Source organism: Ylistrum balloti, unplaced genomic scaffold, assembly GCF_031769215.1.
Source record: "Ylistrum balloti isolate Yb309-2 unplaced genomic scaffold, AGI_CSIRO_Ybal_v1 Utg369984, whole genome shotgun sequence".
Classification (NCBI taxonomy): Eukaryota; Metazoa; Mollusca; class Bivalvia; order Pectinida; family Pectinidae; genus Ylistrum; species Ylistrum balloti.
The window spans coordinates 190,930-206,451 of NW_026782070.1; the positions used below are offsets into that span (position 1 = coordinate 190,930).

Genomic DNA, 15,522 nt, shown 5'->3' on the forward strand with positions numbered 1-15,522 from the left:
TTAGGGTGATTAGGGCAGACTTATGATTAGGGTGATTAGGGCAGACTTATGATTAGGGTGATTAGGGTAGACTTATGATTAGGGTGATTAGGGTAGACTTATGATTAGGGTGATTAGGGTAGACTTATGATTAGGGTGGGCTTACTGCAGGATTTATACACTTTATACAGATTGTCACTATATTCCTGCTTGTGTTTCTTATAAAACTGAAACATCATTAAGATTATTTACGGCAGATATAACATTTTCTTTAGAAATAACAATAGTATAGTTACAATATAATACATCTATATATACTAATGTTATAGATAACAAATATTGTTTTATGTACAGAGCATCGTAGTAAAAAGGCAAAAAAACATCTTCATTACTTGATTAGTCAACTAATCCAAATCTCAATTATCTGTTTATTAAAAATAATGGCACTTCTAAACACATGATTTAAAAATGTAAAACTACAACTCCAAACATATTTATGGAATGTGGTAAAGAGTCCTGCAAGGTGGTATATATTACAAAAATATATAAACAAAGTCACCTTATTAGCAACAAGAGGCGTGAAAAAATCAGTAACCATATACTCATCTCTTGATGACATATTTGGGTTATGTTGTAAAAAATATTTTTTCATTGAACATTTTTGTGGTTTTTCAAAATAGACACAATGCCATCAGCACTTGATTTCTTAAATAACATGAGGCCCAGAGGGCCTGTATCGCTCACCTGGATCTTTATGACCAACATTACTATATCTGTTCATATGTTCCACGTTTAACACATTTGACCCCTGTGACCTTGACTATGGGTCAAGGTCATTTCTTTTACATTCTTGGACTTCATAAAAGGAACATACTGGCCAAATATAATGATTCTAGGCTTTTCGATATTTCAGAAGAAATTGTTTAAACGTTTTAACACATTTGACTTCAGTGACCTTGAATATGGGTCAAGGTCATTTCTTTTAGCAAACTTTGTAGGACACCATAAGAGGAACATAGTAGCCAAATATAATGATTCTAGGTTTTCCGGTATTTTGAGAGAAGTCGCTTAAAGTTTTTAACACATTTGACCTAAGTGACCTTGAATATGGGTCAAGGTCATGGTTATTTTTATTTGTGGACATATGGATTAACACTGTGTCACACTTCTAGTGGTTATTTTTATTTGTGGACACATGGATTAACAGTGTCACACTTCTAGTGGTTATTTTTATTTGTGGACACATGGATTAACACTGTCTATATATTACAAAAAAAAAAAAAAATTCTGAAGCTGATCACTAAAAGTAGTTTCATCAGCAATGTAACTTCTCTTATAAAGTGTGCGAGTTCTCTCTTGGAAGGGGAGTGTGTAATTCGGATTAATAAAAAACTGGTCACAGTATGTGGTACCTAAGACTTAACTCAGACTAATGTCCAAAATTTCTTCTTCTAACCCTAACCCAAGCAGGTCCCCTACTTATATTGGCCTAAACAAAGGTAAGGTCCCTGTCTTCTTAGGCTCCAAATAGAGTTTTCCTGATGGCTTTGATGAGTGGATGTTTTGTTTTTCCATCACAAACACCTTCTGTATCATCACTTTTCATATTCCAAACCATTACACCTCCAAAACCATGATCTTTGACCCACTGAGCCTGAAACAATTAACACAACATTTCAACTTTTAATGGACAGACTATGCTTCAGGATAAAACATTCTCCCTACTTCTGACAGACATCTGTCAGACCAGGAGACCAACATACCCCTACTTCTGACAGACATCTCTTAAGAACCAGGAGACCAACATACCCCTACTTCTGACAGACATCTGTCAGACCAGGAGACCAACATACCCCTACTTCTGACAGACATCTCTAAGACCAGGAGACCAACATACCCCTACTTCTGACAGACATCTCTAAGACCAGGAGACCAACATACCCCTACCACTGACAGACATCTCTAAGACCAGGAGACCAACATACCCCTACTTCTGACAGACATCTCTAAGACCAGGAGACCAACATACCCCTACCTCTGACAGACATCTCTTAAGACCACGGGACCAACATACCCCTACTTCTGACAGACATCTGTCAGACCAGGGGACCAACATACCCCTACTTCTGACAGACATCTCTAAGACCAGGAGACCAACATACCCCTACTTCTGACAGACATCTCTAAGACCAGGATACCAACATACCCCTACTTCTGACAGACATCTCTAAGACCAGGAGACCAACATACCCCTACTTCTGACAGACATCTCTTAAGACCAGGAGACCAACATACCCCTATTCTGACAGATATCTCTTAAGAACCAGGAGACCAACATACCCCTACTTCTGACAGACATCTCTAAGACCAACATCTCCCTACTTCTGACAGACATCTCTAAAACCAACATACCCCTACTTCTGACAGACATCTCTTAAGACCACGGGACCAACATACCCCTACTTCTGACAGACATCTCTAAGACCAGGAGACCAACATACCCCTACCTCTGACAGACATCTCTTAAGACCACAGGACCAACATACCCCTACTTCTGACAGACATCTGTCAGACCAGGGGACCAACATACCCCTACTTCTGACAGACATCTCTAAGACCAGGAGACCAACATACCCCTACTTCTGACAGACATCTCTAAGACCAGGAGACCAACATACCCCTACTTCTGACAGACATCTCTAAGACCAGGAGACCAACATACCCCTACTTCTGACAGACATATCTAAGACCACGAGACCAACATACCCCTACTTCTGACAGACATCTCTTAAGACCAGGAGACCAACATACCCCTACTTCTGACAGACATCTCTTAAGACCAGGAGACCAACATACCCCTACTTCTGACAGACATCTCTTAAGACCAGGAGACCAACATACCCCTACTTCTGACAGACATCTCTTAAGACCAGGAGACCAACATACTCCTACTTCTGACAGACATCTCTTAAGACCACGAGACCAACATACCCCTACTTCTGACAGACATCTCTTAAGAACCAGGAGACCAACATACCCCTACTTCTGACAGACATCTCTAAAATCAGTGAACCAACATACCCCTACTTCTGACAGACATCTCTAAGACCAACATCTCCCTACTTCTGACAGACATCTCTAAAACCAACATACCCCTACTTCTGACAGACATCTCTTAAGACCACGGGACCAACATACCCCTACTTCTGACAGACATCTGTCAGACCAGAGGACCAACATACCCCTACTTCTGACAGACATCTGTAAGACCAGGAGACCAACATACCCCTACTTCTGACAGACATCTGTCAGACCAGGGGACCAACATACCCCTACTTCTGACAGACATCTCTAAGACCAGGAGACCAACATACCCCTACTTCTGACAGACATCTCTAAGACCAGGAGACCAACATACCCCTACTTCTGACAGACATCTCTAAGACCAGGAGACCAACATACCCCTACTTCTGACAGACATCTCTAAGACCAGGAGACCAACATACCCCTACTTCTGACAGACATCTCTTAAGACCAGGAGACCAACATACCCCTACTTCTGACAGACATCTCTAAGACCAGGAGACCAACATACCCCTACTTCTGACAGACATCTCTTAAGACCAGGAGACCAACATACCCCTACTTCTGACAGACATCTCTTAAGACCAGGAGACCAACATACCCCTACTTCTGACAGACATCTCTTAAGACCAGGAGACCAACATACCCCTACTTCTGACAGACATCTCTTAAGACCAGGAGACCAACATACCCCTACTTCTGACAGACATCTCTAAAATCAGTGAGACCAACATACCCCTACTTCTGACAGACATCTCTAAGATCCACAGGAGACCAACATACCCCTACTTCTGACAGACATCTCTTAAGACCAGGAGACCAACATACCCCTACTTCTGACAGACATCTCTTAAGACCAGGAGACCAACATACCCCTACTTCTGACAGACATCTCTTAAGACCAGGAGACCAACATACCCCTACTTCTGACAGACATCTCTAAGACCAGACATACCCCTACTTCTGACAGACATCTCACCAGGAGACCAACATACCCCTACTTCTGACAGACATCTCTGACAGACCAACATACCCCTACTTCTGACAGACATCTCTAAGACCAGGAGACCAACATACCCCTACTTCTGACAGACATCTCTAAGACCAGGAGACCAACATACCCCTACTTCTGACAGACATCTCTAAGACCAGGAGACCAACATACCCCTACTTCTGACAGACATCTCTAAGACCAGGAGACCAACATACCCCTACTTCTGACAGACATCTCTAAGACCAGGAGACCAACATACCCCTACTTCTGACAGACATCTCTAAGACCAGGAGACCAGACCAACATACCCCTACTTCTGACAGACATCTCTTAAGACCAGGAGACCAACATACCCCTACTTCTGACAGACATCTCTTAAGACCAGGAGACCAACATACCCCTACTTCTGACAGACATCTCTTAAGTCAGGAGACCAACATACCCCTACTTCTGTCAGACCAGGAGACCAACATACCCCTACTTCTGACAGACATCTCTAAGACCAGGAGACCAACATACCCCTACTTCTGACAGACATCTCTAAGACCAGGAGACCAACATACCCCTACTTCTGACAGACATCTCTTAAGACCAGGAGACCAACATACCCCTACTTCTGACAGACATCTCTTAAGACCAGGAGACCAACATACCCCTACTTCTGACAGACATCTCTAAGACCAGGAGACCAACATACCCCTACTTCTGACAGACATCTCTAAGACCAACATCTCCCTACTTCTGACAGACATCTCTAAAACCAACATACCCCTACTTCTGACAGACATCTCTAAGACCAGGAGACCAACATACCCCTACTTCTGACAGACATCTCTAAGACCAGGAGACCAACATACTCCTACTTCTGACAGACATCTCTTAAGACAAGGAGACCAACATACCCCTACTTCTGACAGACATCTCTTAAGACCAGGAGACCAACATACCCCTACTTCTGACAGACATCTCTTAAGACCAGGAGACCAACATACCCCTACTTCTGACAGACATCTCTTAAGACCAGGAGACCAACATACCCCTACTTCTGACAGACATCTCTTAAGACCAGGAGACCAACATACCCCTACTTCTGACAGACATCTCTTAAGACCAGGAGACCAACATACCCCTATTCTGACAGACATCTCTTAAGAACCAGGAGACCAACATACCCCTACTTCTGACAGATATCTCTAAAATCAGTGAACCAACATACCCCTACTTCTGACAGACATCTCTAAGACCAACATCTCCCTACTTCTGACAGACATCTCTAAAACCAACATACCCCTACTTCTGACAGACATCTCTTAAGACCAGGAGACCAACATACCCCTACTTCTGACAGACATCTCTAAGACCAGGAGACCAACATACCCCTACTTCTGACAGACATCTCTTAAGAAGGAGACCAACATACCCCTACTTCTGACAGACATTCCTAAGTCCCACTTGTGTTTAGATGTGTGATCCTTTTATCTTACCAACATACCCCTACTTCTGACAGACATCTCTTAAGACCAGGTGACCAACATACCCCTACTTCTGACAGACATCTCTCAGACCAGACCAACATACCCCTACTTCTGACAGACATCTCTAAGACCAGGAGACCAACATACCCCTACTTCTGACAGACATCTCTTAAGACCAGGAGACCAACATACCCCTACTTCTGACAGACATCTCTAAGACCAGGAGACCAACATACCCCTACTTCTGACAGACATCTCTTAAGACCAGGAGACCAACATACCCCTACTTCTGACAGACATCTCTAAGACCAGGAGACCAACATACCCCTACTTCTGACAGACATCTCTTAAGACCAGGAGACCAACATACCCCTACTTCTGACAGACATCTCTAAGACCAGGAGACCAACATACCCCTACTTCTGACAGACATCTCTTAAGACCAGGAGACCAACATACCCCTACTTCTGACAGACATCTCTTAAGACCAGGAGACCAACATACCCCTAATTCTGACAGACATCTCTTAAGACCATGAGACCAACATACCCCTACTTCTGACAGCCATCTGTTAAGACCAGGAGACCAACATACCCCTACTTCTGACAGACATCTCTAAGACCAGGAGACCAACATACCCCTACTTCTGACAGACATCTCTAAGACCAGGAGACCAACATACCCCTACTTCTGACAGACATCTCTCAGACCAGGAGACCAACATACCCCTACTTCTGACAGACATCTCTTAAGACCAGGAGACCAACATACCCCTACTTCTGACAGACATCTCTTAAGACCAGTGAACCAACATACCCCTACTTCTGACAGACATCTCTAAGACCAACATCTCCCTACTTCTGACAGACATCTCTAAAACCAACATACCCCTACTTCTGACAGACATCTCTTAAGACCACGGGACCAACATACCCCTACTTCTGACAGACATCTGTCAGACCAGGGGACCAACATACCCCTACTTCTGACAGACATCTCTAAGACCAGGAGACCAACATACCCCTACTTCTGACAGACATCTCTTAAGACCAGGAGACCAACATACCCCTACTTCTGACAGACATCTCTAAGACCAGAAGACCAACATATCCCTACTTCTGACAGACATCTCTAAGACCAGGAGACCAACATACTCCTACTTCTGACAGACATCTCTCAGACCAGGAGACCAACATACCCCTACTTCTGACAGACATCTGTCAGACCAGGAGACCAACATATCCCTACTTCTGACAGACATCTCTAAGACCAGGGGACCAACATCTCCCTACTTCTGACAGACATCTCTAAGACCAGGAGACCAACATACCCCTACTTCTGACAGACATCTCTTAAGACCACGGGACCAAGATACCCCTACTTCTGACAGACATCTGTCAGACCAGGGGACCAACATACCCCTACTTCTGACAGACATCTCTAATACCAGGAGACCAACATACCCCTACTTCTGACAGACATATCTAAGACCACGAGACCAACATACCCCTATTCTGACAGACATCTCTTAAGAACCAGGAGACCAACATACCCCTACTTCTGACAGACATCTCTAAAACCAGTGAACCAACATACCCCTACTTCTGACAGACATCTCTAAGACCAACATCTCCCTACTTCTGACAGACATCTCTAAAACCAACATACCCCTACTTCTGACAGACATCTCTTAAGACCACGGGACCAACATACCCCTACTTCTGACAGACATCTCTAAGACCAGGGAACCAACATCTCCCTACTTCTGACAGACATCTCTACAACCAGGAGACTAACATCTCCCTACTTCTGACAGACATCTCTAAGACCAAGGAACCAACATCTCCCTATTTCTGACAGACATCTCTAAGAACATGTAACCAACATGTCTTGTGATAGACATTCTTTTTACTTTAACCTGGTACTCAGATTAGAAAATTTTGAAACTACAGCATTTGTATAATGTAAAAATGATGCCACATAAATAATACACTAATGTAATATAACCTAAGGGTACATTAAGGAATAAAAAGATTTCAACCCAAAGGAAGGTTATTCAGTTGCCATATTACCTTGGTAATTACCAGATAGCCGTGGAATTTCTAAAATTCTGTCATATTACCTTGGTATATCCATGGCTACCCCTAAACTTACCTTCTCAGAAAGACTTCCTTCATCATCGTAGCTAACCCATTGGTCACCTCGGTAGACATAAGGGACCCTGGCACCCTCATCAAACACACGTGTGCCATTCTGTTTTATCATTGCACAAGCCCAGGTATAGCCACAGAAGTCACACTGTCCTTTCGACCGAGCAGGTGAACCCGGAGCAGTAAAGTGTTCAAATAACAGGGTGTAGGTATGGACGTAGGTGGGCATTCCAATCATCATCTTCTGCGGTGGAATTCCCCTACGAACCCACTCCTGTGATGCCCAGGCCTGAAACGTAACTTCTATGTTAGTTATCTTGCTTTCAGTCTTGCTGAATAACAAAGGGCAGATTTAAGTCGGATGTCTTGAAGATTGCCAGTGGCACAAGGACTTTGTTCTGTGTAATCCCTAACAACTACACAACATGCCAATCGACAAGAGGGCACTCTGGTTTGGGTAGACATGCAAAACAAGATGTTAGCTTAGGAATTAAAGTGATGAGGAGATTACCTGTTACAATTACACTAAAGGTAATTATCAATCAGATTTTGATAATCTGTAACTTTCATTTGTTTTAATATAGTCACGGTTAAAAAGATATCAGTGTTGGGGCTTATTAATATCTCCTCAATCTTGAAACTTTAAATGACATAAAAAAATAAACTGAAATATTGTTGGAGGTATCCATATTTATGGAACATATTATTTGCAAGCACAGACCAAGCAAATGACATTAAAAACATGCCAGAATCAAATTCACTCTTATATTGTAGTCAAAGTTAATAATAACAATGAATTCACCCTTGTGCTGTAGTTATCGTCATAACATCAGATTCAACCTTGTGTTGTAGTTATCATCAAAATTCAGACAGTCATGGTATTTCATTTTTTGTATATTTCCATCAACACATACCAAGAAAAGCCAATTCAATTAGCAAAATTAAAGAATAAACAGAACCTTCATTCTGTATTTCGACAATCATATAGAAGAGGATACATATAAATAACAACTGGCAATGTCTAAGAAAGTATTTACAACAATTTACTGACGCTTAGAAATCACAAGCCTAATCCAAATTACCAAATTATTGGTTATGAACATCTCCTTGTCATATCTCTCTGGTTTCAGTGGACAGTTGAAGTACACAAATGGGTGCAAATCGTTGAAGGAGTTGAAATCATATCCCATCAAGTTAACGTAGTCCAAAGTCCTAGAAACAGAAAACAGTAATATTTATTGAGGAGATATAGGAAAACACTAGGCAAGTCTGAAATAGAAAAATGGTCTGTACTCTCAGCTTGAACTTACTTTGCAAGGATGTGGAATTCATAAATGACCAGCATTACATTAGCTGTAGACGTGGCTGCACTCAGAAGTAGGCGGGGTTTGGATGTTTGTCTTGATTCTGTCTCAAACAGTTCTTGTAGACCCTAAAAATTTCCAAAAAACAAACCTTAATACAACAGTCCTGGATGTTCCCTTAATACATAAGTCCTGGTTGTTCCCTTAATACAACAGTCCTGGATGTTCCCTTAATACACAAGTCCTGGATGTTTCCTTAATACACAAGTCCTGGTTGTTCCCTTAATACAACAGTCCTGGATGTTCCCTTAATACATAAGTCCTGGTTGTTCCCTTAATACAACAGTCCTGGATGTTCCCTTAATACAACAGTCCTGGATGTTCCCTTAATACAAAAGTCCTGGATGTTCCCTTAATACAACAGTCCTGGATGTTCCCTTAATACAACAGTCCTGGATGTTCCCTTAATACAACAGTCCTGGATGTTCCCTTAATACAAAAGTTCTGGATGTTCCCTTAAAATAATGAATGATGATACCAATGGGAATCATCAACTATTGACCCCCCCCTCCCAAAAAATAAACATTTTAGTTTAGACATCAGATCTCTGATTGGTCAGTGGTTTTGACAAAACATTTATAATTGATTACCGAAGATGTAATAATTACATTTTTTTTCATGTTCAAAAAGTTGCAGATGTATTGCTATTTATACATTCTGTAACAAAATGGATAGTAAAAGTACATTTTGGGTCAGAAATTAAAGTTCAAAAGGTGTCTCAGGGATCAATAACAACAGGTGTCATAGGTCAGGCACTGGACCAGGCTTAACGACCTGTGAGTGACAGGTAGTGATGCACGCCTGATAACGGGAGGGGTGTGCACCTCAGTGTTGAAACACTGTGGCAGAATATCGCTGGTATGAGTGATCAGAACAGGTAGATGCTCTCTCCTGTCTGCCTCGCACTGGCGAACGTACTTGTAAGTAAACAAGATTAGAAACAATGTATAAGGTAGATCAAAGATAGGAAGTTGATACCGGGTACTCCTAGTCGCATGTGCCTTCATAATTAGATGCTCCATGGGTTAGGTTATTGTTGTCCAATAGGGACTAGGCTGAAATTAAGTATTTGGTATTATTTATACTAAGACAATAGCCAAAAGAAGTTAGTCTGGGATTGAGTAGCTAGAGAGAGTTGGTGATTGGGAGTCTCGGACATGGAGATGGGCAGAGTCCCGTATATTACCTGCTCCGCGATGGAGCGGGCCCTGGCCAAGTTGGCCCAAGGACATTTGTATGGAACTCTTTGATATGGACGGGTAACCTATAGAACCTGTGGATGCTTCTGTATGTTGATTAGGAATTACCTTTTGTAATGGATATTAACGCGAAGTACTAACTATGGAAAACCACTATACGATGAAATAAACATTTTGGCCAACCCAAGTAAACATCGCATTTAGTCATTGTATTACACAGGTGTTTATTTATGATTCTGACCCTTAAATCTCACCACAGTAAGCATAGAGAAATTATGTCGTTGTCCAACAGGGCGACCATTCCAGCCAGGGAACTCCCAGTCCAAGTCAAACCCATCAAAGTCATACTTCCTCAAAAGTGGCACAGTACTGTTGATAAATCTGGACATGTTGTATGGAGAAGCGAGGACTGGATCAAACGCTCCTCCATTAGACAGCATCACCGTCAAGGCTGGGTTCTGTCGCCTTATCGCAGGGATGACCTTGGAAAAGAAGTCAAGGTGAAAAGGATATGCAACAGCCACCTCACAACTGGCACTGATGATACTTGGAATGAATATGATATGCGTACACAGCATGGGATCCAGATTGTCAGGGACTGTGGTATTCGGGGGAGAATCGGGAAGTGGGTAGTAACACATTAACTTATTGGTCTTGTTCTGGCTCGGTGTCATCCTCCTCCATGATCTCAGGATGGACTCTGCATTGACTCGTTCTGAGAAAAGGAAAAATCAATACATGTATTTCCAAACCTCTTGAACAGCAAAAACCAACACATTAAGTTAAACTTAAGTATATATAAACTCTGTAGAAAGATTGTATTTGTCTTTCTGTGTCTTCATTTTCAACTTATTTTGAATCTAGCAACATCAATTTTTACCTGTAAATTTGTGCAGAGTTTTTTAGATTGTATAGTGTGTTCAGGTCTCCTATTTTAAGTTAATTATCTCTGTATCATACATCTTTAATGATTAAAATTATTATTATAACAATGATTTCAACACTAAATAGAAAGTGTGCAATCTCTGCATCAAAAGGATTGTAATCCTCAGGCTGACAATAATTATATCTCTACATGGAGAGGATTGTAATCCTAAGGCTGACAATAATTATATCTCTACATGGAGAAGATTGTAATCCTCAGGCTGACAATAATTATATCTCTACATGGAGAAGATTGTAATCCTCAGACTGTCAATAATTATATCTCTACATGGAGAGGATTGTAATCCTAAGGCTGACAATAATTATATCTCTACATGGAGAGGATTGTAATCCTCAGACTGTCAATAATTATATCTCTACATGGAGAAGATTGTAATTCTAAGGCTGACAATAATTATATCTCTACATGGAGAAGATTGTAATCCTCAGGCTGACAATAATTATATCTCTACATGGAGAGGATTGTAATCCTCAGACTGTCAATAATTATATCTCTACATGGAGAGGATTGTAATCCTCAGGCTGACAATAATTATATCTCTACATCAAAAGGATTGTAATCCTAAGGCTGACAATTATATCTCTACATGGAGAAGATTGTAATCCTCAGGCTGACAATAATTATATCTCTACATGGAGAGGATTGTAATCCCCAGGCTGACAATAATTATATCTCTACATGGAGAGGATTGTAATTCTAAGGCTGACAATAATTATATCTCTACATGGAGAGGATTGTAATCCTCAGGCTGACAATAATTATATCTCTACATGGAGAAGATTGTAATCCTCAGGCTGACAACAATTATATCTCTACATGGAGAAGATTGTAATCCTCAGGCTGACAATAATTATATCTCTACATGGAGAAGATTGTAATTCTAAGGCTGACAACAATTATATCTCTACATGGAGAGGATTGTAATCCTCAGGCTGACAACAATTATATCTCTACATGGAGAGGATTGTAATCACCAGGCTGACAATAATTATATCTCTACATGGAGAGGATTGTAATCCTCAGGCTGACAACAATTATATCTCTACATGGAGAGGATTGTAATCCCCAGGCTGACAATAATTATATCTCTACATGGAGAGGATTGTAATTCTAAGGCTGACAATAATTATATCTCTACATGGAGAAGATTGTAATCCTCAGGCTGACAATAATTATATCTCTACATGGAGAAGATTGTAATTCTAAGGCTGACAACAATTATATCTCTACATGGAGAGGATTGTAATCCTCAGGCTGACAACAATTATATCTCTACATGGAGAGGATTGTAATCCCAAGGCTGACAATAATTATATCTCTACATGGAGAGGATTGTAATTCTAAGGCTGACAATAATTATATCTCTACATGGAGAGGATTGTAATCCTCAGGCTGACAACAATTATATCTCTACATGGAGAGGATTGTAATCCCCAGGCTGACAATAATTATATCTCTACATGGAGAGGATTGTAATTCTAAGGCTGACAACAATTATATCTCTACATGGAGAAGATTGTAATCCTCAGACTGTCAATAATTATATCTCTACATGGAGACGATTGTAATTCTAAGGCTGACAACAATTATATCTCTACATGGAGAAGATTGTAATCCTCAGGCTGACAATAATTATATCTCTACATGGAGAGGATTGTAATCCTAAGGCTGACAATAATTATATCTCTACATCAAAAGGATTGTAATCCTCAGACTGTCAATAATTATATCTCTACATGGAGAGGATTGTAATCCTCAGGCTGACAATAATTATATCTCTACATCAAAAGGATTGTAATCCCCAGGCTGACAATAATTATATCTCTACATGGAGAGGATTGTAATCCTAAGGCTGACAATTATATCTCTACATGGAGAAGATTGTAATCCTCAGGCTGACAATAATTATATCTCTACATGGAGAGGATTGTAATCCTAAGGCTGACAATAATTATATCTCTACATGGAGAGGATTGTAATTCTAAGGCTGACAATAATTATATCTCTACATGGAGAAGATTGTAATCCTCAGACTGTCAATAATTATATCTCTACATGGAGAAGATTGTAATCCTCAGGCTGACAATAATTATATCTCTACATGGAGAGGATTGTAATTCTAAGGCTGACAATAATTATATCTCTACATGGAGAAGATTGTAATCCTCAGACTGTCAATAATTATATTTCTACATGGAGAAGATTGTAATCCTAAGGCTGACAATAATTATATCTCTACATGGAGAAGATTGTAATCCTCAGACTGTCAATAATTATATCTCTACATGGAGAGGATTGTAATTCTAAGGCTGACAATAATTATATCTCTACATGGAGAAGATTGTAATCCTCAGGCTGACAATAATTATATCTCTACATGGAGAGGATTGTAATTCTAAAGCTGACAATAATTATATCTCTACATGGAGAAGATTGTAATCCTAAGGCTAACATACCAATTGCAACTATTAGTCAGCGGCTTCTATTTATGAAAGGTCAAGGTTAGCACAGATTAAAGAAATGCAATCAAATTTACAAACTCTCCAGATATTTCATTCATACACATGAATGTCCTGGATTTGACAGTGGCTTTATCTTAACGAAACACATGTTACAGTGTAGAACACAACCGAGACAAAAGTATAAAAAAAAATTATGATATAGCTCAGTTTCTTAACATGGCAAACTTACAAACTGACTGAAAGACAGATATCATGTATTTCATCAAATATTAATAAATCATACAAATCTCATCCATGACATATGAATAAGCACTTTTAAGATTTTCTGAGTTATTGACTTTATAATGGGAGTACTCCTGACTTTTCGGTGTCGGCAATGTCCATAATCAGGTTAAACACCAAAGTCATCAATAGCTGACAAGAAACACAACTGAAATCAAATCAGTTACTCATCCATGAGATAATGAGCAGGAAGCTGAGGTTTTTTTTAGACATTTTCTCAATCCATAAGGGCCATAAATCTGTTAAAAAGGTAAATCACCAGGACCTTCTGAAGTTATGAACTTGACTTGCATATTCTTTTATACAACATACCCTTGTCAAACATGTTAAAATTTAGTTACTAATATTCATTGCATCCAGTTTTGAGAAGGAAAAAAAAGAAGAAAAAAAACTCGGTTTAAGGCCTATATAGCAGTGTTTTAAGAAATGTTGGCTAAACCATATTAACATATGAAAAGCAAATTATGACAAAATGACGGCCAGGGGCACCACTAAGCCCTTTGCGCCTATGCTATATTAAAAAATTATCAATTATTACTCTGTTTTTCACTAAATTGTAATTGTATAATTTTACCTGTGAGAAGTGATATTATAACTACTGCCAGCAAAGCAACAAAGTTGAGATAACTGGCATACCCAGACATCATCACACTTGCTTTTCAGTTCCTTGTTTTCAAACTTAATGGGTCTGGAACTCGAGTCTGTGAAACCAAAAAGATGAAAAAATATATTTCAATCTTAAATTCTCTTTCCCTCTCCCTCTCTTTTGGATAAACTTTTAAAACTAAATTCGATAAGGCTTTACACAGTTTGAAACACGATTCTATCTCATTTAGTCTTTGAGTAAGCATCTTCAAAATGAAAAAAAAAGGTATCATCATACAGATATTTGAAAAAAGATTATACATTAATCAAGTTAAGAAATTCGGCGTCGTAAGAGAGTTACTTCCCTTCGCATCGGCATCCGCTAACTGCTTGTTAGTAGACCAGTATTAACGTAGGATCTTGAAATATGCCACACTTTATGTTTAAAGCATGAGGTATTTGAATTAATATTGTGGTATCCACATTCCGACAGTCAGGTTATCTCTTGAAAATGATGTTTTATTTCGTATTGCGTAAACTCATACTCACGTGCTTCTTCGAATGTGACTTCCTGTTTACTAACAACAACTATGGGTGTACTCGGTCCGGAATGAATAACCTAATCTCAAATGTTCAAAACACAAAGTTTTATATGTCGCTTACCTAGTAGGACAATTGTAACAGAGGTTAACAAATTACATAAATGTGACATAATACTGCATCAGCAATACTTCAGCATGATTAAAATAATAAATACTGGTTTACTGTTTAAATGATAAATAGGGTTATCCAACTTACAACTATCACCAATTTTAAGTTAAATCAGGGACGTATAATACGTCCCTGGTTAAATCACTGTTAAAGTTACTATGAGGTTCGCTTAAAACATGTTTGTATATATGAACGCTTAAAACTGTTCGTATGAATTACAATAAAAAAATTGCGATGTCTCAGATGTAAGGGTTAATCTTGTTATGATAAAACGACCTAGCATTGACAAGA

At 39.7% G+C, this 15,522-nt stretch overlaps 1 protein-coding gene across 1 annotated transcript; it reads right to left on the reverse strand.

Moving 5' to 3' along the window:
- Positions 1 to 333: 333 nt before the first annotated feature.
- LOC132547849 (acidic mammalian chitinase-like) lies at positions 334 to 14,980 on the reverse strand. Its single transcript, XM_060211654.1, has 6 exons — positions 14,510 to 14,980; positions 10,500 to 10,960; positions 8,993 to 9,114; positions 8,765 to 8,894; positions 7,687 to 7,971; positions 334 to 1,633 (listed from the first exon to the last, which is right to left on the reverse strand). The coding sequence occupies exons 1-6, from the start codon at positions 14,580 to 14,582 to the stop codon at positions 1,496 to 1,498; spliced, it is 1,209 nt and encodes a 402-aa protein (XP_060067637.1). The 5' UTR covers positions 14,583 to 14,980; the 3' UTR covers positions 334 to 1,495.
- Positions 14,981 to 15,522: the final 542 nt, after the last annotated feature.